The sequence below is a fragment of the Emydura macquarii genome, unplaced genomic scaffold (assembly GCF_026122565.2).
Source record: "Emydura macquarii macquarii isolate MOO-44397 ecotype Brisbane River unplaced genomic scaffold, CSIRO-AGI_Emac_v2 contig_450, whole genome shotgun sequence".
In the NCBI taxonomy this organism is placed as follows: Eukaryota; Metazoa; Chordata; order Testudines; family Chelidae; genus Emydura; species Emydura macquarii.
Genome location: NW_027130587.1, coordinates 13,266,872 through 13,292,216, shown reverse-complemented (window position 1 = coordinate 13,292,216; position 25,345 = coordinate 13,266,872). Strand labels below are relative to the sequence as shown.

The following is a 25,345-nucleotide window of genomic DNA, read 5'->3' as shown; positions in this document are numbered from 1 at the left end:
CTAAAAAGTTTTGAATGTGCCTTTATCCTTGCAATGTAAAGTTTAAACAATCATATATAGACTCACTACACAGAATATTATTATATTTTTTGAAAACAGAAGCGAGTAAATAAATGATACATGGTTTAATGTAAATTATCTTTTGCAAAAATACATTTCCCAGAGTAAAATTTGGAATATTTAATCTATCTTCCTAGATTCTGTAGTTCAACAAATAGATTTTTAGATTTAAATCCTTTTTAAAAAAATAGTTTTAGGATAAAACCTAACCCTGCTAAAGATATTTTTAACCCAGGGGGACTGTCATGTAACTTCTAATTCCCCTGAAATGCCATGGAAAATATACCATTAACACACAGCATTTATTAAAGGCTATTTTGCTTCACTTACAAACTCATCCACAACTCTCATGATTTCAATCACTGATTAACTTATTTTTTTCAGAATACTCCTATGCAGATCACACTTTTTGCATTTAAACATGATCAAGATTTTGATAAATTAATGCAAAAAAATATGGGAGAGAATCATAGAAATGCTCAACCTGCATTCTCCATCTATGCGTCTCATTTGCCATAGTATTCACACGTTGTAGACTGAGATCACCCTCAAGACACAATAAATCTTAACTTTCAATGACATCACTATATTAATAGACATTTTCTTGCAAGGAAAGTGAAAGCATAGTACTAAGTTGTCAATTTAAAATCTATTTTCTTTCACTGATAAGAGGCTTACCTTGGGAGATTTTCACATTTTGTATATACACACCAATGCTACATTTTATTGGTTACTCACAATGCAAAACTTAACGGAAAAATAAATAAAAAACAATTCAGATGACAGTGAAGTGAAACTACTTTTCAGTATACTATTTGTGTTAACCTGCGTTTTTCCCCCTTCCAGGAAAAAAAAATAAATCTACAACCCAAGATGTTAAAATAACAAAGCAGACCTGGATTTTCCTAAAGTCTAGAAGTAATTTTCTTTAATGTTTATATATAATTGCAAATGGTGGTAAGGACAGAACACCAAGCAGGAAGGTTAAATATGCCTTTTTGTTGACTCAGTAGGCACACAGAGAATATTTCAAATATACTTAATTCCAGTGTTAATTGAAATGAAAGCTATTTTTGTGCCAGAATTAGTAGAATGATTTTACAGTGAAGGTCAAATAGGCTAAGGTGAAGATGTTCTGAACAAACAGCAAAAGACTTTTGTTTTGCTTTGAAAGAAATGGCTAATAAAAAGTTCTCCAAACTTACTGATTTTTTGTTTTCCTTTTTTTCTTTTACGGTAGCTTTATTCAGTAGAGAGTGGCAAGTTGCCTACAGAACAGAGATGAGCACAAACAAGTCACAGCACCAACTACATACAGCAACAAAAAACAATGTTGACTTGTACATAAATTACACAATAAAATGTAACAAATGTAACAAAAAATGAAATATATAAACTAAAGTTTGATGGAGTTTTTATTCCACATACTTATTTTACTACACCTTATTCACAAAGCACTAAATACAATGCAAGCAAATGTTGGGTTTCAATCATTTCTACTATTTCTGGCTAGGTAAAAAGTCCAACTGCTTAAAATTTGCTTGTGATATACATCAGGCATAAATTATTATATGCATCTTTCAAAACATGTTTTGCCATACCCCAAAATATTTTTTTAAATAGTATATTTCAAAGGTTTAACTTTTAGAAGATCTACATCACTTTTAAAAATAATTTTTAGGTTTAAATCTTCCATTGTTTCTCTGTGTGTCCTTCAATTTAGTTTAATGTATGATTCGTATTAATAATTTTCTAATCTTTACATTATAAGAGCACAATCATGGGTTAAATTATTTCAATAGCCGCACAATATGGCGCAGAAAGTTTCTGTAAACAAAGGCTGAGAAAACCAGCAGGTCTATGCAGAAACTGCTACAGATTTAAAATTCAAGAGCTCTGACTTGACAATGTCTATTTCTGAAATTCATCGCTGGTCAAAGGGGCCAGCCCAAAGACTATGCAAAACTGAAGTCCTCACATTAGGATTTAAGTCAGACAGTGGAGCATAGCCCTCGTGTGCTGTTCCCTCTGCATAGGGGTGAACTTCACTCGTGAAGATTAATGCCATGTCGTCCACTTTAGCCGAAACTAATTATCTTGAATAAAGCAGGAGTAACCGTCAGTACAGAATACAATAAAATAGCATTAAGGAGGAAACATCATGTACCACACTACAATTTGGAATTTTGTTACAAGGAAGTTTACAATGCACTGTTAAAAAAAAAAGTCAAACAAACACGAGTCATAATTCAGGTAGATACTAGAGCCCTGGGTGGGACTATTTTTAATCCCGCTCCCACCCCATCCCGCATTACCCACCGCCACCTCCTCCTGCTATCATGGCAGCAGGTCCTGCGGGACCCTGGTCCTGCTGAAAGGCTCTACACTAGTCCCATGCAGGGCTCTAGTAGATACCATAAAGTCTTTGTAACCTCCAATAAAAGAAGAATGGTGGAAATTAAAAGGTAAGTTTTTATCTCCAATCCCCTTCATATTTATCTACCTTCTAGCACATACGAACAGTCCAGCACAAAATGCATCTACTAACAAAATAGGGAGTTTCACACTGCTAAATCTGGGGTAAGGACTTCTCACAACTGAAAAGTTGTGACAAGATCATCTCAAATTTCTATTCCATATGCTTACTAACAAGAAATTCGAGTGCTATTCTCAGAAATCGATACTGCCCCACACACGGTAAGTAGGTAATACATTTCTGTAGCAAATCACAGCCCCGTCCTGCTCTTTATACGGGCCAGACAGCACTTTTTGGTAATGGTATGTTGAGCGAGTTTGCTCTTGGCTTCCCGTCTTACACAACAACATATGGAATAAGCTACCTGAAAATGAGTGAGCACGTGTACTAACCATCACAATAACCAGAGACTTCATTAGGTACATGTTGGTGATTTATACAAAAAGGAAATACCTCTTATTATGGATTCTATTCCTACCACCCCAAAAGCTGTCCCGTGTTGTCCCTACTATCCAAATTAAATCTATGTTTTAATGAGATTGTTGCATTAATTAAAGGCAATTAATTTTCAGAATCAATTCTGATTAGTATTTTCTGCACATCTATTTTTGTGACTCCATTTATAAGTACAAAAAATATTGCAAAATTAGTCCTACTTGCGAGATTGAATACATTTCATGCTGGGGGAGAGCAGGGATTTTGATGAGGCTGCTTAAAGAATTGCTTTCCTTTTTCTCAGCCAAATTACAAATTATTTTTTACAATACTGTTTTACTCTTTCCCTATCAAATTATTGTGTATGGGGGCAATCTGTTAAATATAAATCATAGCCTTCTAAAAGTAGAATTATATAATGTAGCATAAACAAAGTATGACAGTTCAGACATAATTCTCATTTCTTTAGTCTTGGCCAGCCTCTTCACATTTCTCTAGTACTTGAATGTAGGGGAATAAGCTAGTGAACATTTTGATAAACCAAACATTTGGTGTAAGGAGGAGAAAGTGGGAGGCAAAGGGCAAAGAAATATGAGTAAAAGGCTATTCACAACAAATTCAGGATCAAGACTTATTTACAGCAGGCTGAAGACAGCAGACTGTTCAAAGACCCCAAGTATTTGTCAATTGCCAGATGAAGACTGCTTTCTTTTATTTTATTTTTCCAATTAATCTCATTTGCACTTGTTTGGCGAAGTCCAATGAGATATTTGGTTCCAAGAGCAACCAAATTGGTACATAAATACTCCAAAAGGTGAGAGGTAAAAATGTTTCTTAGTAGTCTTCTGTAGGATTTTCTTTGGCAATATCTCAATGTATATGTTCCAGTAAAGCCATGGAATTAAACTAGAAAACTTTTGTACATAAACAAATGTAAATGTTAACAAAATATTGCTGAAATAGAAATAGGTTTGAAAATATTCTAGTAATAGCATATAGTAAACTAGTTCAGACATAGATACAAAAGACAGAGCCCTCGACCAGAGGAAATAATGTCAAGTAACTGAAACAATAATCAAAGTTTTATGTAAAGTTGTCAATCGATAATGCTTAAACCACCCCTACGCATCACCCATGAAACAGTATCTATTTTCATCTTGAAAGGAAACCTGCCTGTCATCCCCTTAAGCTACACTGGATGCAACTTCCTAATACCACCACTAGAGAGGGAGAAAATGAATGATAAGACAATTTTATAAATATATATTTGTAGATCTAAACCCATGTAAATGTAAGAGTTGATTAGAGATATCTTTCAATGACTTGACTGTGAAATAGATGCATTTCTCTTTATTCCCCTTATTTGGCATTTTGTACTTGAAGATTTGTGACTAGAAAGTTAAAAAATAAAATAATCTTTGCTCAATTTGTTTTGGATGCCTAATAATCTTGAGAAAGTCAAGAAAAGTCCTATATTTTCAATCAGCATGAAAAACAATGCACTGTTTGCAGAACACTAACCTTGAAAGCCAAAGAAATTACATTTCTAGAAGGAGCATTCAATAAGTAGAAAACAGTGATGCAGTATTCCTGGTATATGTAATTCTTTCATTAAAGACGAATAGCTCAGGAAAGTGAGTTCTCCCGTAATTTAAAATAGGATTATTTGCTATAAAAAAGTATTTTTTTCCCTTTTCCATATTGGCTTGCATGCTGCCAAATTGATTGATTCTTTGCTGTACTTGACTTCAACACAAAAGTCACTGAAGATGCGGTCTTCGTTTTTGCATCATTTTATTCCTTACTTGTCCCTATTTGTACGCATTCCACCTTTAATCCATGGGTATTTCATCTATACTTTGAATACAACTCAGATGCACAAAACATATGCTGCACCACTTCCTTTTTAAGGTTATCAGTGTCCTATCTGCCAATGGATGAACTTGACACCTTCCCTCCTGTTACAAAACACAGCTTCACAACAGAGAATGCTGTAATATGTAGAAGAGCTTAGAGAAATCTGCTTTCAGAAAGTGCTTGGTGAGAGAGGACAGTACGTGTGGGACAAAGGAATAAAGACAATGGTGCACTGGCTTGGCTCTCTCTCTTTTTGCTCACAGACAGAACACCTCCTCAGTCTGCATATTTTGCTAGATGCAAGAGAGAGTCCTAAGATAATGCCAAAATATTGGTAGGGAGTTAATATTTCAGGTTGATAAGCTGCTTGAGACAATCTAAACTTAAACTTATTGATAAAACATCAGTTTGGAATTTAAAACTCATTTTAAATGACAGGAGTAAACTAAGCCAGATCCAACAGTGCTTCTACTGAAAGTCATAGGAATTTTGCATAAAATAAAGTTAGACCCTCAGACTGCAAAGCTTGTGTGATATTTTCCATTTTAACCAGGTTCACAATAAATGAAGAACATTTTAAACTGTTAGTTTTGTTCATTCATATCTGATGAATAGGTAATATTTCTGCAGAACTAAAGTGGATAATTGTTTTTATAGAAAAACAGTTATGTTTTACTTTCAAAGATAACAGTTTATGCACTTACTGCACTTAAAGTAGAAGACTGAAGACAACTATTTAAATTCAGTGACCAAGCAGGCTTTTTAACAGCTCTTATATTCATGCAGCTAACATCTATGTAGCTAATACTTATGCTCTTTTTAAAGATTGATTGATGGATACTATGAGGTACAGCAAACAATCTATTAGCTGAATGGATTTTAATAGGGGCAGTCTCTCCAGTATAGAACGTAAATGTGTACATTGCTATTAAATTCAAAACACTTGTTTATCTTCCGCCATACCTGCCGGACTTTCCCTCTTTCCTGCCCTCACCCTCAAAGGCCCCACATTATGCACTTCTGGCAAGAATAGCTGCACTCTTACCTTCACATCTAACCAATGCTGTGCAGTTAGTCTCCTAGCAAATGCACTAGAGCAAGCCAAGATGATCTCCACCCCTATTAGCTCCAGGTGCTCAGCTGTGAACTCAGATTCCTTGCTTAGCAACAGGTTGAGTTACCTCTGGTCTGCCAGGCCAGCCCCATAAACACTGTCCATTCCCTAGGCTAAGAGTATGCATGCTGAAGTTCATCTTGGAGAATTAACTACATGGTTGTACCATAAACCCCTGGAAACCATTTAAAAAAAAAAGAAAAAAAGAAAGAAATGTTCATACAAAACTTTATGATTGGCCCATGGCATGAAGCAACAGGTTTAAAACCAGAAATTCTGACCTTTACAATCTTTTCAGCAACAAAATTTAGGCTTTAAAGATTGAAACCCCAACTGTAGGCATACCTGGTACAGACAATGGCACACGCTACGAAGCTGGGGTGGAAACTCAGAAGAGGAATTAATGATTGCAAGGAAGAATTTCTCTGTCATCTGCAGGAGACTTCGTTGGTTGTCTTCAAGACTTTCTGCATGCTCCAACCTGCAACAGATCCATAAATATGAGACAAGCTTTCAAAATGTTACCATTAAAAAAAAACATACAAGTTGCTCTTATATGTTCAAGAGCAGCCACATTTCTGTGTAACAATACTAGCAGTCTTGTAAATGCTAAGGACCTATCAATAGAAACATCTGCACAACAGATTTAATCTAAAAAGCAGAATGACTTGAACAATGTAGTTCAAAAATATGAGGGCATTTTACAACTTAGCAAAAAACCATGATAATAGAATTCTCATTCTAATACCCCTTACAAACTATGCATGCACACTTTAGGGTCTCATACACCTATGTAGGAAGGGAAGTCCAGCAATTATATAATAAAGGTTAGAACATCTCCACAAAGGCAGTTATTATTTGTGCCTTAGGATATGCATACATAACAAGTTTGGCCAGGGTCATGGTTTTACTGAAAGTTCAAGCAGTTATTGAGGTAGGCACAGACAGGTATATTTCATACACGTAGAAGAGGTATTTATAAATGTGTTCATTTATCTCTTCCCAAAGTGAAAGATATTGATATAAGCATGGAAGAGGATGTTTATCTTTTGGGGAAGCTATTTTAGCTAGTGTAAAATTTTAAAAAAATCGGGAGAGTTACAGAACAGAGTTAGAAAAAAGCAATTACAAAATCATCTAAACATTTGATATAAATAATGTGGCGACATGGGAAAAATCAAGACAAAGTAGGCCATGTAAAAGGAAAAACATTCTTAGTTGAGCAACTGGATCAATGGCTTAGAGCCGGTGATCTGCAGTGCTATGGGCAAGAGTCACATTTCAGGACAGACACTTCCTGGTCCATATTCAGGTACGCTGTGGCAGAGGAGATGTGCAAGGGGCATCTACCCCTTTTGTCTCCCCCGTGACCCATATAAGTGTGTGGCAGAATTGGGGTCACTGAGCTCCTGTGTGGGAGAACCAGGCCCAATCCTTCCTGGCTATAAGGAAGGCAGCTTGTGCATGTGTGCCTATGTACCTGAAGTGAAGGGGGCAAAGGAAGCTGTGAAATAGGAAGGAAAAAACAATTTTGCATTAGGAAAAAATGAATCCTATCAAGTTAGTCTGGATGGGAAACAGGTTTATAAATAATTATGTGAATTATTTCACATTTCAAACCTTGTGGGATCCACCTCAAAGCTGACATGTTGCCATTCAGAGGATGTGATGACAGTCCTTAATAAAGGTTCCAACAGCTTCTGCAGATATGTAGCACCATATACCTATGGAAAAAATACATCAGACTGTCTGGCCAGGCCAGCATATCTCAAAGCACAAAAATATTTGCAAATACTGAGTATGTCAAGCTTTATACACTAATTCTATTTTTTCCTGCACTGAATTATCAGATCCCTAAAGTGTTTGTACAATCAATCAATCTTTAAAAATATATTCTCTGAGATTATGTAGTTCTTATAGCTGGAATGCTATACACACTAGCAAACACATGCTTCAGAAATCTGAAAAGTACTTAGAATGATCACCTTCCTGTCTGAGAAGTTTATGCACAAATACCAATACATTAAGAGGTTTTAAGCACTATATTACACTTTGAAGTACATTGAATTAGAGCAAGTAAACAAGCTTTCAAATTAGTACAATAAGAAAAACATATGAATACAATTCACTCCCTCTCTCATTTATAAGTGCTAGAATAAATTTTTTTTTGGTGAGAGAGCATCCTTCTAACTTAAAGCTATTGACTGCCTATCAAAAAGATACCAAGTTCATCATCACTGCTTTATTAAAATAAGTATCTACGCAACTTGGGTATCAAATGGTTATTTTCTTATGAGCTGAATGCACAGGAAGAGGAAATATTTCTTGAACAAGTTAAGGAAACCTGTATACTCCTCCACAGCTTTCTAAATAAAATGGCTGATGAAACAGCTACCAGATAATATTTTTTTTTGTAGCTTTTGCTTTGACTTGACAAACACATGAAGAATGTTCTTTAATTAGTCAGATTAGGGCACACGACAGAATTATACAAAAGTTAAAAATTGTATGTCATAGGATCACTTCTGGAACACAAAGTTATAACTGACTTCTACATTCATTTCCATAAGCTATTTTTCCCAAATAACTAATTAAAGCAGAAGTTATCAAATGTTGCAATCCTCTTTAAAAACAGATGGAACTCCTGCTTACAGGACATCAACTCAATACCACAATTTCTGTTTACCTGGTTCCTAACAAGTCCTTAAACTGGAATTCAGAATTTATTTGAAGAAAGGCCAGACTTTGTGTGGACAGGGAGAAAGAAGCCTTATGCAAAATTATGTGTGCAGCCTTCCAATTCTTCTTCAGTGGGGTAGTTTTGCTTTTCTAGAATCACCCATCTTATTGCTTGGGCAGATTCCAACTAAACCAAATTAAAATATATTTAAATATTCTGACTAGGACAGAAGACTGCAATGACTGTCTAACAGATCCTACAATATTATGAGATGGATAAGGAAGGATCTCTTGATTATCTAGTCCGACCACTTACCTCAAATAGGAAATAATACACTCTCCCTGTATTTAATGATCATTGACTTGAATGAGTCTACTAAGTCTGCTATAAATACATCTATTATGCAAGCTTTTCCATTATTGTATTCAACTTCTACCCTGGTAGCTCTGAAACAGATGCACCATGCAGGATGAGGCACTGGGCTCCCTGGAAACTTTCAAGGGGGCCTCCAAACTGAAGTCTGAACTAAAGAGGGTGTCTCATCAAGTCTCCATGAAAGTTTCCCCTCTATTACCTCACCCCAAATCAGGTCTAGGCATGTGAGATCTCCAAGAATTAGATACCATGCACCTTTATAAAAAGATAACTTCATGGAATTTTGATGGACTTTCAAGAGTTGTCTGTGATTGAGTAGACAAATACAGCCATGAAGTTAACTTACTTCTGATGACTGGAGTGCAATCTTATTTTCAATTATCTATTTCAATTATTCAGATTTTGTTAATGTAGTCCAACTGCAATTCCACATTTCTGCATGAATACATTTTTTCCTGTTAGTCTTTCACTGTTCAAACGGGTTTTATAAGAGGAACTTAAGATCATATCACTTACCTTAAAACAGAATGTCATTATTTTACTGGCCAAGCTATTTCCTCGGAACAAAGTCTGCATGGAATCTGCCAGTTCAACTTCCTTAGAAAACATGTTCCAAAGCAGCTGATAGAGCAAGTGCCGGGAGTCAAAGAGGGTGACCAGGACACGAGCTAGCTCATCCTTAAAGAACACCAATAAAGAGGTTAATCTGACCAGCAGTGTGTCAAAGCAGGAAAGAAGCTGGACTGTGAAACACCCCCCCAAATATCTCTAATGTATCCTGCACTAGAAAAAGAGGCCAATGACAATTTACATCTCAAGTATTCTAGCTTGCATTAGTTTAACGTTTTGTCCCATTTATGAGTTTGTGCTGTTTGAAAATATTTGACCACAATAAAATTTGTATAGCACAGGGTGAAGCATGAACTCCCCTGTTAAGTCTTGCCAGTGAATCTTAAAGTGTGCTCATCCCACTCCTCCACTTCTAATTGGTAGGTTAATGGCAGGTTCTTTAATATGTTCCTAAAACCATCTCACTTGGGAGCCTGAGATGAAAGACAAATGGATTCACCCTTTGTGTAACAGAACACAGACGGGGATCAGGGAAAAAGCACAGTAGGTTACTAAAATACAGACCTACTCTGGCATTACAGTACTTATGCACTAACAGTCCCCACACTAAGTAACATTAAAGGCCAAGGAGGAACTATTTTACCATTACAGGCTAATAATTACTGTTTCAAGTACTATTTTAAAATCTAGCACAATGCTTTAAGTTTAGACTAAAGCTCTTAGCAAAGCAGACCCAACCACAATTGTAGAGCCCTCTGAGAATAAGGCCATGTGTTGCAACATAGGCATAACAGGATAGCCTCAACCCTTCATTTCTTTAGTAGACTTTTCTTTCAACATTATGGTTACATTGGCAGAAGAGTAAGTTTAATTCCAACTCTTATGTAAGACTTTTTGAAGGAGTTCGGCAGGTTACATCTTCTGAAACAAAATGCACTCAGGGTTAACAAATATCACATAACTGGATATGTGAATCAACTTACCCACTGCGAACAAGGCACCACATTGGCCAAAGCCATTGCAATTGGTAGCTCTCCTTGGTCACCCATCATAGTGACCAATTCCACCAATCTCTCAAACCGATCTGCTAGTACAGTTTCTGCTAGCGTATCAAACTCTGTACCCTGCTGTAGAATTTTGGTGAGGACTTCCATGAATGTAGCTCTTGTTTGGAGATCTTTGTGATAACCTAAGCCTAATGAGATGGTAACAAAATAAAGACGTACATAATGAAGTCATATACTTAATTAAGTGCTCAAGCCTTCATGCATAAATCATACAAGTTGTTTCTAGCTAATTTACCTATTGAGTGCATAAGGCCGCTGTCCACGTTAGCATTGAGTAAATTGGACATTGCAAGCACAGTGCAGTGTCGCAAGGAAGCCAGTCTTCGAGACATTCCACGTTTCCTGCCGCCAGTCTGTGCACTTTCGTCTTCGACTTCACTACAGTCATTCAGAAGGTTCATAAATAGAGTGAAATATCTAAAACAAAAACGATATTTGTAGATCTGGATCAGTAAGACAAATTTTACAGAGTCAATAGTCTTCCAGCAGATTGGTCTAGGATATAAAACAGACTGACTATTGTACACCGCCCAGAAGTGCTAGCATACTAACTAGAACAACTGGGTATCTCCTTTTTTCCATTTTACTATGATTATTATTATATACTACAGCTTTTAAAAATGTTATGGTGAGAGTGGGAAAGCAGAATCACAAAGCCTGCATACAGAATTCCTCAGACCAGGCAACTGAACTTCATGGGATTGCCTTTTTAAAAGATTGTATATCTTCCATCCATAAAATTAAAATCTAAACAAGCTAATTCTGTGAAATAAGCATATACACATGCTTAGAGAAAACAAAGTTACCTTTAATGACTGCTTTCCAAATATTTATGCTTTTGCAAAATTGAAGTGTTTGTTTAAGCTTTTGAGGTGGAGATGTGCAAACTCAGAGAATATACTGAGGCAACTCATTGAGTAAAATTAACCCTTGCAAGATTAAAAATAAATTTGTTTCATAATAAACACAGAATAAGGTATCTGCCTTTAGTTACAGTATAACTGAAATGGTTTAAAAATGACTATTTACTTAAGAAATAATTGGGATTTGGCTTCCATCAGTTCAACACCATCTCCTTCTTCAGGCTGTAGTGGAAGCCCAGCAAGAAGAGACACCACTGCTTCCATACTTGCTTGGTCTAGATCTCTGAATCAAAAATTAAACAGTAAACAGAGTTAAATTAAACAGGGCCAGTCCATCCTTTCCTTTGATGGATTACTTAAGGAGTCATCTTTCTTCTTATGCCTAACTGCAGCTGAAGTTTCTCTTTACCACATTTTTTTAAAAGCTCCACACATTTAAAAAAATCTGCTGTGTACTACAGCGGGTGTTTCTCAACCTTTTAAGTAGCAAATACCCACTAACTTCTGAAAATTTTAATAAGTATCCCAACACTCAATTTTCCACATGATTTTATGTTTACAGACTAATGTGAGCTATATGTTGGAAGAAGGGCTGAGTATATAAGGCCATGATAGGACAGATGTCAGATCTAGTGTGGGTAGGGTTACCAACTTTATAACCAGGGGTGCACAACTCAAGTATGTACCTGGGCTAGAGGTGATGCTGGCCAAAGCTAGGAGGCTTTGAGCGGCATGCTAATGCTGGGGAACATAAAGCGCAGCGCCAAATTTTTTGCCATAGATTTGAGAGGAGGAAGGAGCGAGGGAGAGACAGGGAAGCAGGGCGAGAGACAGAGACAGGAAAAGAGGTTAACTGGTAAAATCTGGGGCCATCCTAGATGTCAATTTCACCGCTCAGCTAGGGCAGTGAAATTGACAAGTTTTCTGGGCACTGGGCTCTGAGCCAGGGAGGAAGGCTGCCACCTGGGCAAGTCGCAACCCACCGCCAGCTGGTAGCTGTGACTGGGTGGGGAACGAGGGCTGCCGCACGTCTCCCCCAGAAACCCGGGGTTGCCGTACATCTCACCTTCACTCTGTTTTTCCCTGGGTACCCCCTGCCTGTGTCTCACCTACCCCTAGGGGTACGCGTACCATAGGTTGAGAAACTATGTACTACAGTATAGCACAAAGCAGTACATCAGATTTGGACAGTGAGTTATGATCAAACTAAATATTTAAAACTTCACCCAAAAATATAGCAAATTACAGAGTATGTATTTCCTCTAACTTTATGTAACTCATTTTGTCTACGTATCCAAACACACACCTAGGATCTGTCCTGCTCCAAATAGTCAATGAAATTCTGCTGACATCAAGAGGAGTAGGATTAAGCACCTAGACCTGGGTAAATACAATTTCAGGACTATAATCTTAGTCTAAAAGCCTTACTAGGACTACTAAAAATGTAGGTCTAATTTAAAAGCTACTTATGGACCATACTATAAGCATGATCACTCTTTCTGCAGTTCTCAGACTTACATTAGCTTTGGTCACAGTTCACGGCAAGGCCTGATGGTTCTTATTCACAACGCTGAAGTGAACTGAATTTTTTTTTTTTTTTAAACCTTCAGCCATTTGTTTATAAAAATTGTAGATTTAATCTTAAAAATGACAGTTACATAGTTTTAAAAAAAATGTTAAGATAATTTCCTCTTACTTGCCAAAACTAAAGTTCAGAGCTCTGCATTTTCCTTTAGGTTGTAGGACATGCAGCCTATGTGCTGCTTCAAGCTGTACTGTCATCAAGTAACAAGAGAAACAGAACCCGAACTTGGGTCTTGGTAAGCAAAAATCCTTGAACAATACAATGAAGTTTTCTTTTCAAAGGAAGCCTTGAACTTATATTGCCTTTATACTAAAATAGCCAAAAGAAGTTTAAATATTTTACCATATTACATATCACCTTTAGCACACAAGGGCTCCTTTACACAAATGTTTAAGGCTGAATCTGCAAAAGGATTTAGGTGCTTAACTGCCACTGTCGCTGAACCTTATAGGCACCTCAGCTCAATCAGCACATACATTTTTTGCAGTACAAAGCTCCTAGGCACCTATGTTTCTCCTTCTGAGCATGTACATTGCAGCCCCATTTCAGGCATCCGGATGCCTAAGCCTCAGCGCAATGCATGAACTAGGGAAAGATAGGCATTTGGCTGCCTAACTTGCCTGCAGGGCCCAATCCAGTATTAGATCGGGTCCCTGTAGATGGGCTTACTCAAAACACTAGAGGAGAAGCAGGGGGTACAGTACAAGGACTTCCCTAATAACTTTTAGCCCAATGGTTAGGATGCTCCCTGGGAGACCCCCAGTTTAAATCCCCCTCCATCTGAGTTGAAGAAGGATTTGAACTAGGATCTGCCACCTCCAAGAGGAGTGCCCTAACCAGGAGGCGATGGAACATTCTCATGTGGGGCTCCGTCAGTCTCTCTCGTTGAAGCTGTTCCACTATAAAAATAAGGTAATAAGTCATTGGAGCAGGCAGACTGGATCCTGGGTCTTTCATCACTACCCACAGAGTTAAAAGTTATGAGGGAAGTCCTCCTCCTCCCTCCCCTGTCTTCTGGCTAAAACAGAGTAGGTGCCCAATGCCAAGAGAGAACAAATCCTTCCACCCTGGACTTAGGTACCTCTCCTGAGAAGAGGAGTGGAGCTTAGCACACACCCCTCTGGCTGGCATCTCCCATTGGCTGCCTAGCATCCTGGCTTTTGTGAATCCCATTCTCAGGCATCTATCTTTCACTACTCACATAAAAGAGAGCCTAGGAGACGAACTCAGGCTCTGAATCCAAAGTGATTTTCTTAGGCACTTCACTCTGACTCTAGCCCCCAGCATGATTCTACTCTGCACTAGTCTACTGCGGACTGTCTGCAGAGATCCTGCTGATTCGCATTAACAGTCCGTTGATGCGCTCTCATCTACTCCCACTTCAAAGAGGACTAGATAAAAGCCGATTAACTAATTGTCAGTGTGTCAGCAGGTCCATGCAAACAGCTGGTCCACGGAGGCCTGTGTGGGGTAGATTCTCACCCCAGCTTGCCATAACTAAATGGTCCCATAACCAAAGCCACCTTTAAAGATGTAGCCTACATCTGTGCTGCAAGCTAGGGATGCAATTCCTATCTTGTGTAGACATACTTGTCCCAGCTCTCATCTGAATTAGCATGTTAAAAATAGTAGTGCAGTTATGGTTGCACAGCCAGCAGCAACAGCACCACCATGCTAGTTGCCCCAAGTACAAACCTGCCTGAACCCCATGGTTTGGGGCTGCTAGCACAGGTCACCGCTGCCCATGCGACTGCAGCTGCACTGCTATTTTTTAGCACCCTTGCTTAGAGGGGAGCTGGCATGAGTTGTGTTTATGCAAGCTGGTGATCACACCCTGTAGCTTGCAGCCTCAGAAAGGGTTTTATAGCAACCTCTCTCACCTTGTCAGGCATTTTACATCTTCATCTGTTGCTTGGTTGGATGTTCCCATAACCCAGTCTGTCAGATATTCCACCATTTTGTTCCTGTAAGAAATAGTACAGCACAGGAAACTGAAAATACTCTGTCTGAAGTTGATGTGGCTCAAGTTGGCATTTATAAAAGATTAAATTTACGTTTTAAAAACTTTTTTAAACTGCAAATCTTAGTGATTAATTCAGTTTAGTCACTGTACGGTCCTGATTCAGGCTCTGATCCTGCACTGCCTTCCAATAGAACCCTGCACCCATGTAGAGTCCCTACTGTCAGACTTCAGGAGGACTCTGCACAGGCATAGAGGTCCATGGTAGCAGACACTGATGCAGGATTGAGGCCTAAATTAAATACAAAAGAACAAGAAAATGTTACGTATGTTAGTTCAAAGAAAAAAAGAAAAAGGGTCACCCCACACCCATCTGCCCACTTTACTCCGCAAGCGAACACTACTCCAAATAGCACTGTCCTCATTATTATAAATTATCATTATTGGAATTACTTTTTAATTTAGTACTCACCTAAATTTCATCTCTTGGCAAAACGAAAGATCATCTCGCCTCTCCATCATTACCTCCACTAGTTGACAGAGTTTGGTTTTTATCTGAATGGCATGTACCAAATTTCCAAGCACACGTACGTATCTGTGAAGGTAAGAAAAAGTAAAACACTAAATAAATTCATTTCAAAGCATCCAAGGGAATAAGGGCAGGAAGGGGAGAGGAACACATTTGAAGAATCTCTTCTAGTTGTCTAAGCCACAATTTAGTAATCTGGATACATAAAACATGCTCCACCCACACCACGCACATGCATAGAATTATTATATCTAGAATGACATGTGTCTAACCAGTCACTGCAGATCTTGGGCCAGATTTTCCAGTCTATGCCTTTAACCCATCTTGAGATAGCCAATGGAGAATTTCCTCTTAGCAGAGGAAGCTGACTGATGGCTCTACACAGTCCTCCACTGGTCCCCACTTACTCTCACAGATGTAGGGGGAGGGAGACCTGACAGGATGGGGAGTGAGAGAAAGGGAGGAGATGGGGAATGGCGGAGCAGATAGCTCCATTAGGTTTGATTGGCCACTGGTGAACCTTACATCATGGCATAAATCAAAGTTGCTTCCTGACAGTTTTAATTTCCATCAGTCTGGTAGCTGAGAATCAGAACATTAGCCATATTCCTACATTGCACCCAAACAGAGCATGGAGGGTGGTGGAGACAATGCCTGATTATCTAAAAACTTACTCTGCAGAGTAGAATCAGCCAAGATTTCTTACCTGACTAGATTTAGCATCATGGTCTCTATACTAGCTTGCCCCAGATGTTCTGAGCTCCCTTCAGTATGATTATCAAGCAGGTTTTTCATTATAGCAATAGTCTGCTCTACAAACTGTGTGTTTGTCTCAGTTAACAAAACCTATAGGAAAAAGACATCTAGTCATAGTTCTTTAGATATGATGCACAAAAATAACTTAATAAAATCTAAATAGTATTAGTAAATATTTATATTACTGTAGCACCCAACAGAAACTGAATGGACAAGTATTGTTCTGATTAACCTACTCAGAAGAATTCCAACACTTAACAGGGTTAAGGTCTCAAAAAGTTTATCTAATAAAGACAGCATTTTCCCAGAATATAAATCATATTAAGTAAAAACAGGGTTAAAATATAGAAACTTAAATTCTTTGTAAGCATGCTAGACTAAATATAGTCTAGAATATCAAATGCAATGAAGAATTGTATGGTCTATGCAGGCAAATACGCTATCTTCTGTCATATAATAAACACTTCTCTGGCTCTTTGGGTAAAAACTAGGGATGTAAAAATTCATGTAAAAAAATAGAACGGTTAAACAATTAAACATGGCGGGGGCGAAGAGGAGGAAGCTGTGCTGGGCTCTGTTCCTCACTGCCAAGCAAGAGCTGCCTAGCTGTGGCTCCTCCACCGCAGAGCAGCAGCTGGGCAGCTCTCGCTGGACGGGAGCAGAGCCGAGTTCAGCTGTGGCTCTCCCCTGTCCTGCACTTGCAGGGGGAACTGTGCTGGGTTCCGCGGCCCCTCCCACCAGCCAGAGCTGCTCCTCCTTCCCCCGCCCGTTTAAACATAATCAGCAATTTAAAATGTTTAAACAACTGATTACCGTTTAAACAGTTAGGCTTTTATACCCCTAGTAAAAACACTCAAACGTATAGAGGTACGTATCAATTTTAAATATCTATGTGAACGGTACAGTAGCTGATATTTTCAACATGATGAAAATATGAAAACATATCCAAACATTTTACCTGTCCTTGAGAGTCAAAAAATTTGCTGATGGTATTCTTCAATTTGTTAAACAGCATTGGATAAAGTGCTGGACTCAATTCCAGACCCACCAGATCTTTAATATTAGTCCGTATCTGGAGTCCCACTTTCTCATGGTTACACACCATTAAAGATAGTAATCTATCTATGAATTTGCTAACAGGAGTCTCCGCATTTCCCTCGGTGGATACCATAGATATCATGGAGCCCTTACGCTCATTGATTGGGCCCATGGGTGGGCTGTAAGTTGCTAATCCTGCATTGCTACGATGCTGTAGACACACTCCTCCGAGAGCACATAAGAACCCTGTCATGTTGATCCATTCCTGCAGAGAATCTGTGTCAGACAAGTCTATGGAGCCTCCGCCACTAACATGAGACATTCGTCTCCTGACAATTGTCTTGTGAAGACTATCAGTCACCTGGAAAAGAGTTCAAAATGAGATCTTTCTCAAATTACATGCAGTTATCAGATAAAGAAAACAGACATTCAGTGAGGAAATCCAATAATTTTAAGTTTGCAACAAGGTCAATAAAAAAAATTAATTATTCTAGTCTCCAGAGATTTTGCTAATCTTTACACATCAAGGGCAACAGGTAGGAAAGCGTGAATTGAAAGGTAAACCACAGGGCTTGGTGCCATGCAGCTCCTTTCATAACCACATTTGTGGAGTTTGGATTTTAGGAGGGTTTTCAGGAACTCTCCATTTTATCATTTACTCCAGTGTTTCTCAGCTGGTGGGGCAATACCCCTAAGCAGGGTCGCAAAAGGCAATTGGGGGAGGATTGTGAGTCTGAAAATTGTATTACAATTCAATGTAAAGAAAATATCACTCCCTCACTTCCCACACACCTTTATTATTTCAAGGTCAAACATTCTCTGTCACCCACTTGAAAAAAACAGACTGTACTGACTTATGATTGCTACTAATGATGCACTTACTATGAAAATAAGAGTTAAAAATGTAAGGGAGACTTGAAAATTTTTGACTTCCAATAAAGACTGAGAAACACTGATTCTGACCATGATTACTCTCTGCTCCCAATCATACTCTGTACTCAGAAGTGGGGAGAAAAGGTGCACCACTAATATACTCCAATCTCAGTGTATCACTATAGAGCACATGGGAACAACCTATGAGCTGTGGAATGACTTCAAAGTAACTCAAGTCACCCATATGAGGGACTGATTGAAAAGTACCAAAGTGCAGATATTTTTATTTTTATGTAAGTTATTTAGATATATATTCATATAGAAAGTTTAAATGGCTATTTTTAAAATACTAGATTTCTGTCACCACTTCTGATAACTGAATAGATAGGAAGTGTCATAATACCTGGCCATCTTCCATTTTGGTCTTTGGATAGTTGAGGATTAGTTTTGTAGCTTGTTCCCACTTTGCATGCGTATCTTCCCATGCCTAAAACACAATACATCAAGAAATTCAGGTATTTAGCCTCAGATTACTTCATACAATATTACTGATTGCTTTCCACCCAAGATATTGTCAGCTACCAGTACAAAACATTTTCATAAAGAGAAAACTTACTTCAGTGTTGCCTGCAGTTGGATGTTCAATGCGCCTTAATAACGCCATCACTCTTTTCTGAAGAGCTGCTCTCCCTAAAGTAAGGAGTATACAACAAAATTAATCTATCAATGATTTTTATTTAAAATAAATCTTTATTAGAGATGAAAGCATGCATAAATAAAAACAAATATTCTTAAAAAAAGCCAGAAGATTTGTATGTAGGACTTAATCACACGTACATTTATATTGTAAACAAATATTTTGAGAAAATGTTTCTCCTTCACTTAGATACCAGGTCTAGGGGTTCAAAAGTTCAGACTTTGTCCCTGTACAATACTTGATCTCACTACCCTATAAGCATTGCAAAGAAGAAGCAATCTTCAAAAATTTTGTATCAAAGTAAGATTTTTCGTTTTTCTACATGTGAATACATTCATGCAAACTGTGTATCATTTCCATGAAATCACATGAAGAAGAGACTAGAGGTAAGTATTACAGCACTTCAGTTATATCAGGACTAGCTCTAAAATTCTGAAGTATACTTTAAAGAACAAACAAAACTCAAGCAGACAAAAAAGTTCAATTAGTCTCTCCATTCTTACCTGTTGACATCATATTGCTGACAGATGCAAACTCCATAAACGTGTTATAGTTTGGCAAAAAATTGTGTACTGAAACTTCGTCTACTCCACACCTGATATCTGCTTCCTCACAGAGATGACGAAAACAGGACATCGCAACAAGGACTGCCTCGGTGTCAGGGCTCCACAGAAACATATACAGGGCAGCCTCTAATTTTGTTTGTGCTTGGCGACATATTGGAGTTCCACTGCATCCTGCTGTACTTTCCTTGGGGGGAAATACATTTGCATATCTGGTAATATTACTTATCAACAGGCAATTTTCTCAAAATAGGTCTTTATCCCAGTCCTCCACCTGCAAATTATTTTTATTCCAGTAGCATCCAACAGCCCCATCTAAGATCAGGGCCCTGTTTTACTGTGTATTTGTACAGCACCCAGGACAAGATAGCTCCTTCCATAAAGAGTGTGGCCTAGTGGATATAGGACTGGACTCAAGGGACCTGGGTTCTATTCTTGGCTCTGCCACTGGCCTGCTTGAGCATGTCATTTCACCTCTCTATGCCTCAGTTACCCTGCTGTAAAACGGGAATGATACTTACATCCTACATAAAGCACTTTCAGATCTACTGAAGAAAAGTATTATGTATGAGCTACATATTATTAAATGGACAAGACATCTTAAGTATGGGAGGAGGGAAGTATATCAAACACAAGTGAATGTAACAACTTGTTTCTCCACTAATACTTTTTTTTTGCCTTTCAGTTTACACTAAACTAATGCAGAAAATCCACAAAACTATCAACATTTGCTAAAACAAAAAATGTCATTAGTTTGATATCTGACATGTGACTAGAATAGTTGAATTGTGTTCATTGAGCAGTAGACTTCAGAAAGATGGGGTCTAGTGGTCTCAGCATAGGACTAGAAGCAAAATATTTAATCCCATCTCTAATCCTGTGTCTCCTTGGAGAAGTCACCACTTTCTACCTTAGTTTCCCCATAAATAAAAATGGTACTTACCTACCTCTCAAGCAGTGTGAAAAACCAATTTATGTTTATAAACTGCTTCAAAGATTGAAATGTGTATTGTTATAGATTACAAAAAATGTCATTTAAAGAAGGCAAATTAGAAATCTTGGCTCATGACAGATTCAGTTACAGCATTCTGCTCAATTTTTTCCACAAGTTATTTCATGGTGTAAATTAAGAGCTGAAGAAATTTGCTTATAAGAGGACACCCTTTATTCAAACAAGGTTGAACATTTTCCTTGCTTTGTGCTTTTTTATTTAGCATGTGTTCAGATAGCATAGTGATTTAGAAAACTGGAGTCTGAGATTTAGTAAGTGCAGACAAGTGTGTATATATATTATGGTTTAGGCTCTACGAAAATGACACCAACATTTTAGTTTCAAACTCTTAAAAATTACTGCATTTACACTAGCCAGCATAGCACAGCAATGGCCATTATACAGAACAGCTGTTCCTTGAACAAACATGAATACCTAGCGTATAAGCTTAAATTCTCCTCTACCCTTGCCCTGACCCACATCACAATGTTTAACATACTTGAAAATAATAGTAGTACACATGTAACTGATTTTGAGGGAGGCAATGGAGTTTATTTTAAGCTATTAAGAATACAAAATGTTGCTTACCATGGAAGAGTTCCCTTTTCCTTTCCTGAGAGTAGCTCCTGGAGGACAGCGTATCATCTCTTCATGGTCAAGAGAAAGCTGACTAGCTCCACCCCCAGAGACATCACATCCTACCCCATAAGGCAAGAGAAAATGACAGGAACTCCTATCTGATTGCTATAAAGAGAGGAAAGAAAAATAACTAATCACCTTACTTTTAAAGGGAAAAAGGATGGGTTACAGGAGCGCCACTCACAAAAGGAAAAGGGCATTTATATAGCACCTTCCGTCCTGAAGGCTTTCAAAGAGCTTACGAAAATTACCCATAGTAGTTACTTCACTCACTTAAGAAATGCAGCCACCTCTTGAGTGGAATGCAGCACCTTAATAATGCACACAGCCACATTACACAGCAGACAGGAACTGAATGCCACTCCCACGACAAATGCAGAGGGTACTCAAGTTGAAATTTGACCTGGAGTTCAGGTTAACACCAAAGTTTTCTAATAGTGCTATTTATTTTGTCTGTTCAAGGTGGCTCAGTGTTTATTAAACTGCTTGTTAAAGCAATACAGAGGAAAGTATTACCAGAACTATACTGTAAATATTAGAAACAGAGGAACAAAGGCTGATTTGTAAATGCAGACAAGAAACTGACAAAGGAACTTCCTAAGTTCAAATATGACACCATTAAGGAAAGCCTGAAAATGTTTTTTCAGAAGCAGGATATAAGACGCATCTTGACAGACATCCACCAAAAGCACCTTCCCCAGCTCAGGAAGATACTACCTATTTTCTCCACATATTTCCTTCCCTCTGGGCAGCTTCATTATTTAAAATGCCTGTTCATCTAGCAGAGAATGACAAAAGCAGATGGTTTGGCCTGCAAGAACAATCCTTATGCCAAGCTTAACGGCTGATTCTTTAGGCAAGAAAGCGTTCACACAACAGCCCAGTAAGTGAACAGGGAAGAAGATACTTCCCTAAACCTCACATGTGGAAACACAGTGGGGCAAAAATGGAAGACTGCTGAGGGCCCAAAGAGCACAAGAAAAGTTCATAGCCATCTGAAATGGGCATGTTTGTTCCAGAACACATCTCTTGAAGTTCCTGGAAGACTTTTCCTAAAAGAGGAGAAAAATCAGAGTTCAATTCTTAAAAATAGAAATTATGGGATGTGAAAACCATCAGATGAAACGGTACATTATCCCAAAAGAATGTTAACCCACATCTGTTGAATAAGGAAGTGGAAGGCGTTTATTAAAGTTGCAAGTCAAGAAAGTGAAGAAGTTAAGGCTCTAATAAATGTTAATTCTGTTGTATATCTTACTTTGTACATTTCACATTTAACTAGGAACAGAAAATACTGTGTGTGAAATGAAGCAGAGTTCAAGTAGCTCTAAAAATAATCATTTTTTTCTAACTTTGATTTTAACTAGTAAGTGAAGTCCTTTATTCATGTCTGAGTATTGGCGACTGTAGACTATTCAGACACTTTCTCAATCCATCACTAACTTCACACACTCATCTGCTGATCTCCGAGTGAGTGATCTGCGCACACCATCTTCCCCTTGCTGGTCATGGTTACTGCAATGACCCGCCACCATTCCTTTCATGATAACTTTCGAAGTTATTTCCAGCTCTATTCCTGAGGTGATCAAAGTATACACATTTGTGCCTGTTGATTTATGAGAGCAGAATCCATTTCTCTCCAACAACATTTCTAAGGTAAGTGTTCATCTTTAACCAGGAGATACTCAAGGGTCTTCATGAGCACCACATCTCAAAGGCTTCAATTTTCTTCTTGTCAGCAGCATTCGTTTTCCAAGTTTCACATCAATAAGCAAAATATTAAGCTTTTCACTATCCAACCTTCATACATTTCAAGATGCCACAATTTTCCACACTTTTGGAAGGGAGGCTATGGCCAAGCACGTTACCTTTGCTCTGCCATGGTAGTTCTTGTTGGAGAAAAATAGAGAATGGTTTCATGTTGCTTTCCCTTCAGTTTATGGCTGCGGTGGGTTCATGGTTCAACTCTTTCACCATTTGATGGCATTTCCTCTACCAAGATTCCTCTACCAAGATTTTTTTACCAAGATTTTTTTTATAAATAAAATACTGAATTGGAGATAGCCAAGGAACAGGCCTATTTGGTAGTCAACATAAAGTAAGAAAGAGAGAAGAAAGCTCATGTAGTAACAGTTAATGACAGGGATTTAAGTGGCAAACAAGTTATACACTTTGAAAATCCTCTCGCTCCAAACTGAACATCCGCTCTTATTTAAGGAACACTGTATATGTAAAGAAATCCAAGAATAAAGACAGAATGTCTTTTAATCATTGGTATTCCAGTTATCTGGAACTGAAGTCACAGAACACTATTCCCCCTCCTCTACCCTGATTAGGTAGGTCTTCTTTATTCTACCACTGTATTTAGGAAGCTTGATTTTGCATCCAGCTATTGATATTCTCAGAGGTGATCTTGCAATAGCTATATAGAGAGAGTCTGGGCTTGTACTTTGAAACAGTCAGACTATCAGAAAGAGAATTAGGACAGAATTTTGGAAGTTATTCTACCATATCAGAAGAAAAGGTATTTTATTGTGTCTGAAGACTTGAACATTATCATCCTCCCTCTCTTGCACTGAAGGAAATTTCTTACAATTTTCAGATATAAAGCAACAGACATCAACAAGTCTTTAGTTCCATAAAGAACATTTTTCAAACCTTTTGGAAGATGTGCATTTCCTATGCGGAAAGAGAAAAAAGGTCAAAAAAAATCTGAGCAGTTTTAGTTAAATATTTAAAAAGACCTAACCAAATGTAGACCGCTCGAGACCACTATTTATCATATAGTACATTTTCACTTTATTTACAGAGCAGAAACGTAACTACAGGTGGAGCTAGTAAATTTTCTTTCAATCAAAGAAATTACTCAATATACATAGGTAAGAAGTAAAAAGGAAAAACCTAATTGGTTTAATAAACCTAATAGATTAATGTTAACATTTACTTACTTTATTTTTCAGAAGAAATTTGTTCCTACAGATCAGAATCTCACGCAACCACTTGAGGATTTCTGTGCTGCTAAGGATCTGATGACCAGTTAGTTTCTTGCAGATATAGAAAAGCATTTGTGAACTGCAAGCACAATGAAATTCAGTATTAGCTATAGTCTCAAATAACTCAAATATAATTTCTTGACAGCGACATATACCCATATATCATTACATGGCATCAGGGAATTTGTAGGAATATCCTGTATGACAGAGTAGTCCATTTAAAATATAGTGAGTACATATAAAATATAGAGAGTATATTTTAAATGACAAATCTGAAACCTCTGTCCCCTACCACCTCCCAACAGGCCAATTTTTATTCCCTAGAGGAAATTAAATGATTTTGGTACTTCTTAGTAGTCCACTCTTCAGGGTTGTTGATTCAGAAGACCCCATTTATCCACAGAACTGATTCAGCACAGACAGTGAACATAAGAACATAAAAGTGGCAGTACAAGTTTACCTACACTGCCTGATGTCTCTGAACTCTGTTAGGAAGGAACATATTTAGGCGTGTTCCTTCAAATCCAGTACTCTGTTAAAAAGACTCCAAATTAGTGTTACTTTTTATGGGGGTTTTGCCCCTAGCCTGAACAGACCACAAACCTACTATTGCTATGAGTTTCAATTACTGCCAGCCTAGGCAGGACTCAAACCAATGTAAAGGTGAAAGCCTATCCCAATTACCAACGTCATGAGCCATATAATGGCACCAATGCAGACTAATTTTTTTGATGCTGATAGCAGTATTTTCTAAAAACAGATAATTTATTTTCTCCTACACAAAGCTTGTGTATTGATACACATCATATGACAACATTTGAAATATTTTAGTTTATTTTCATGATTCACAATTTCAGGTTCATGCAGGGTCATATTTAATATGCCTTTTTGCCTTCTTGTGAATGCTATACCTTTTCCCTAATTGTTTCACCTATAAATTTAATTATAGAATTATAAAATAAAATGTAAGATTAACTTAACCTATAAGTATTTATTGAAAAACCTTTAGGAAAGGTCAGGTGACTCAGACATCAGTGAAATGAACTACCATGTAAGGTGAGCCTTAGTTTCAGAAACATTAAATAACTCCACAAGGATGGGTTTGCCAGATTTATCCTGCCTGACCCATAAATGCATTAATGCAATTTTTAAAAAAGCAAATAGTAAGCATATCAATCAGATAATTAAAAATATGTTTATATTTTTAGCTCAACAGCCACAATT

The 25,345-nt window shown here is 37.7% G+C and overlaps 1 protein-coding gene across 15 annotated transcripts in view; it reads right to left on the bottom strand.

The window, feature by feature from the left end:
• NF1 (neurofibromin 1) overlaps positions 1 to 25,345 on the bottom strand; it is a 147,641-nt gene that overhangs the window by 84,815 nt on the left and 37,481 nt on the right. For 12 of the 15 annotated variants that reach the window (XR_010917991.1, XR_010917990.1, XR_010917993.1 and 9 more), the window contains exons 16-31: positions 24,077 to 24,200; positions 21,078 to 21,233; positions 19,439 to 19,685; positions 18,855 to 18,928; positions 18,642 to 18,725; positions 17,286 to 17,726; positions 16,278 to 16,417; positions 15,515 to 15,637; positions 14,963 to 15,046; positions 11,664 to 11,780; positions 10,870 to 11,051; positions 10,551 to 10,762; positions 9,514 to 9,675; positions 7,563 to 7,666; positions 6,288 to 6,423; positions 1,266 to 1,328 (exon numbers count right to left, since the gene is read on the bottom strand). Coding sequence is in view for 10 of the 15 variants with exons in the window: in XM_067538044.1 (XP_067394145.1) it covers positions 1,266 to 1,328; positions 6,288 to 6,423; positions 7,563 to 7,666; positions 9,514 to 9,675; positions 10,551 to 10,762; positions 10,870 to 11,051; positions 11,664 to 11,780; positions 14,963 to 15,046; positions 15,515 to 15,637; positions 16,278 to 16,417; positions 17,286 to 17,726; positions 18,642 to 18,725; positions 18,855 to 18,928; positions 19,439 to 19,685; positions 21,078 to 21,233; positions 24,077 to 24,200 (2,449 nt within the window). In the remaining 5 variants the exon portion in view is untranslated. The remainder of the gene's footprint in view (positions 1 to 1,265; positions 1,329 to 6,287; positions 6,424 to 7,562; positions 7,667 to 9,513; positions 9,676 to 10,550; positions 10,763 to 10,869; positions 11,052 to 11,663; positions 11,781 to 14,962; positions 15,047 to 15,514; positions 15,638 to 16,277; positions 16,418 to 17,285; positions 17,727 to 18,641; positions 18,726 to 18,854; positions 18,929 to 19,438; positions 19,686 to 21,077; positions 21,234 to 24,076; positions 24,201 to 25,345) is intronic. The other 3 variants (XM_067538042.1, XM_067538040.1, XM_067538043.1) reach the window with 1 other exon arrangement.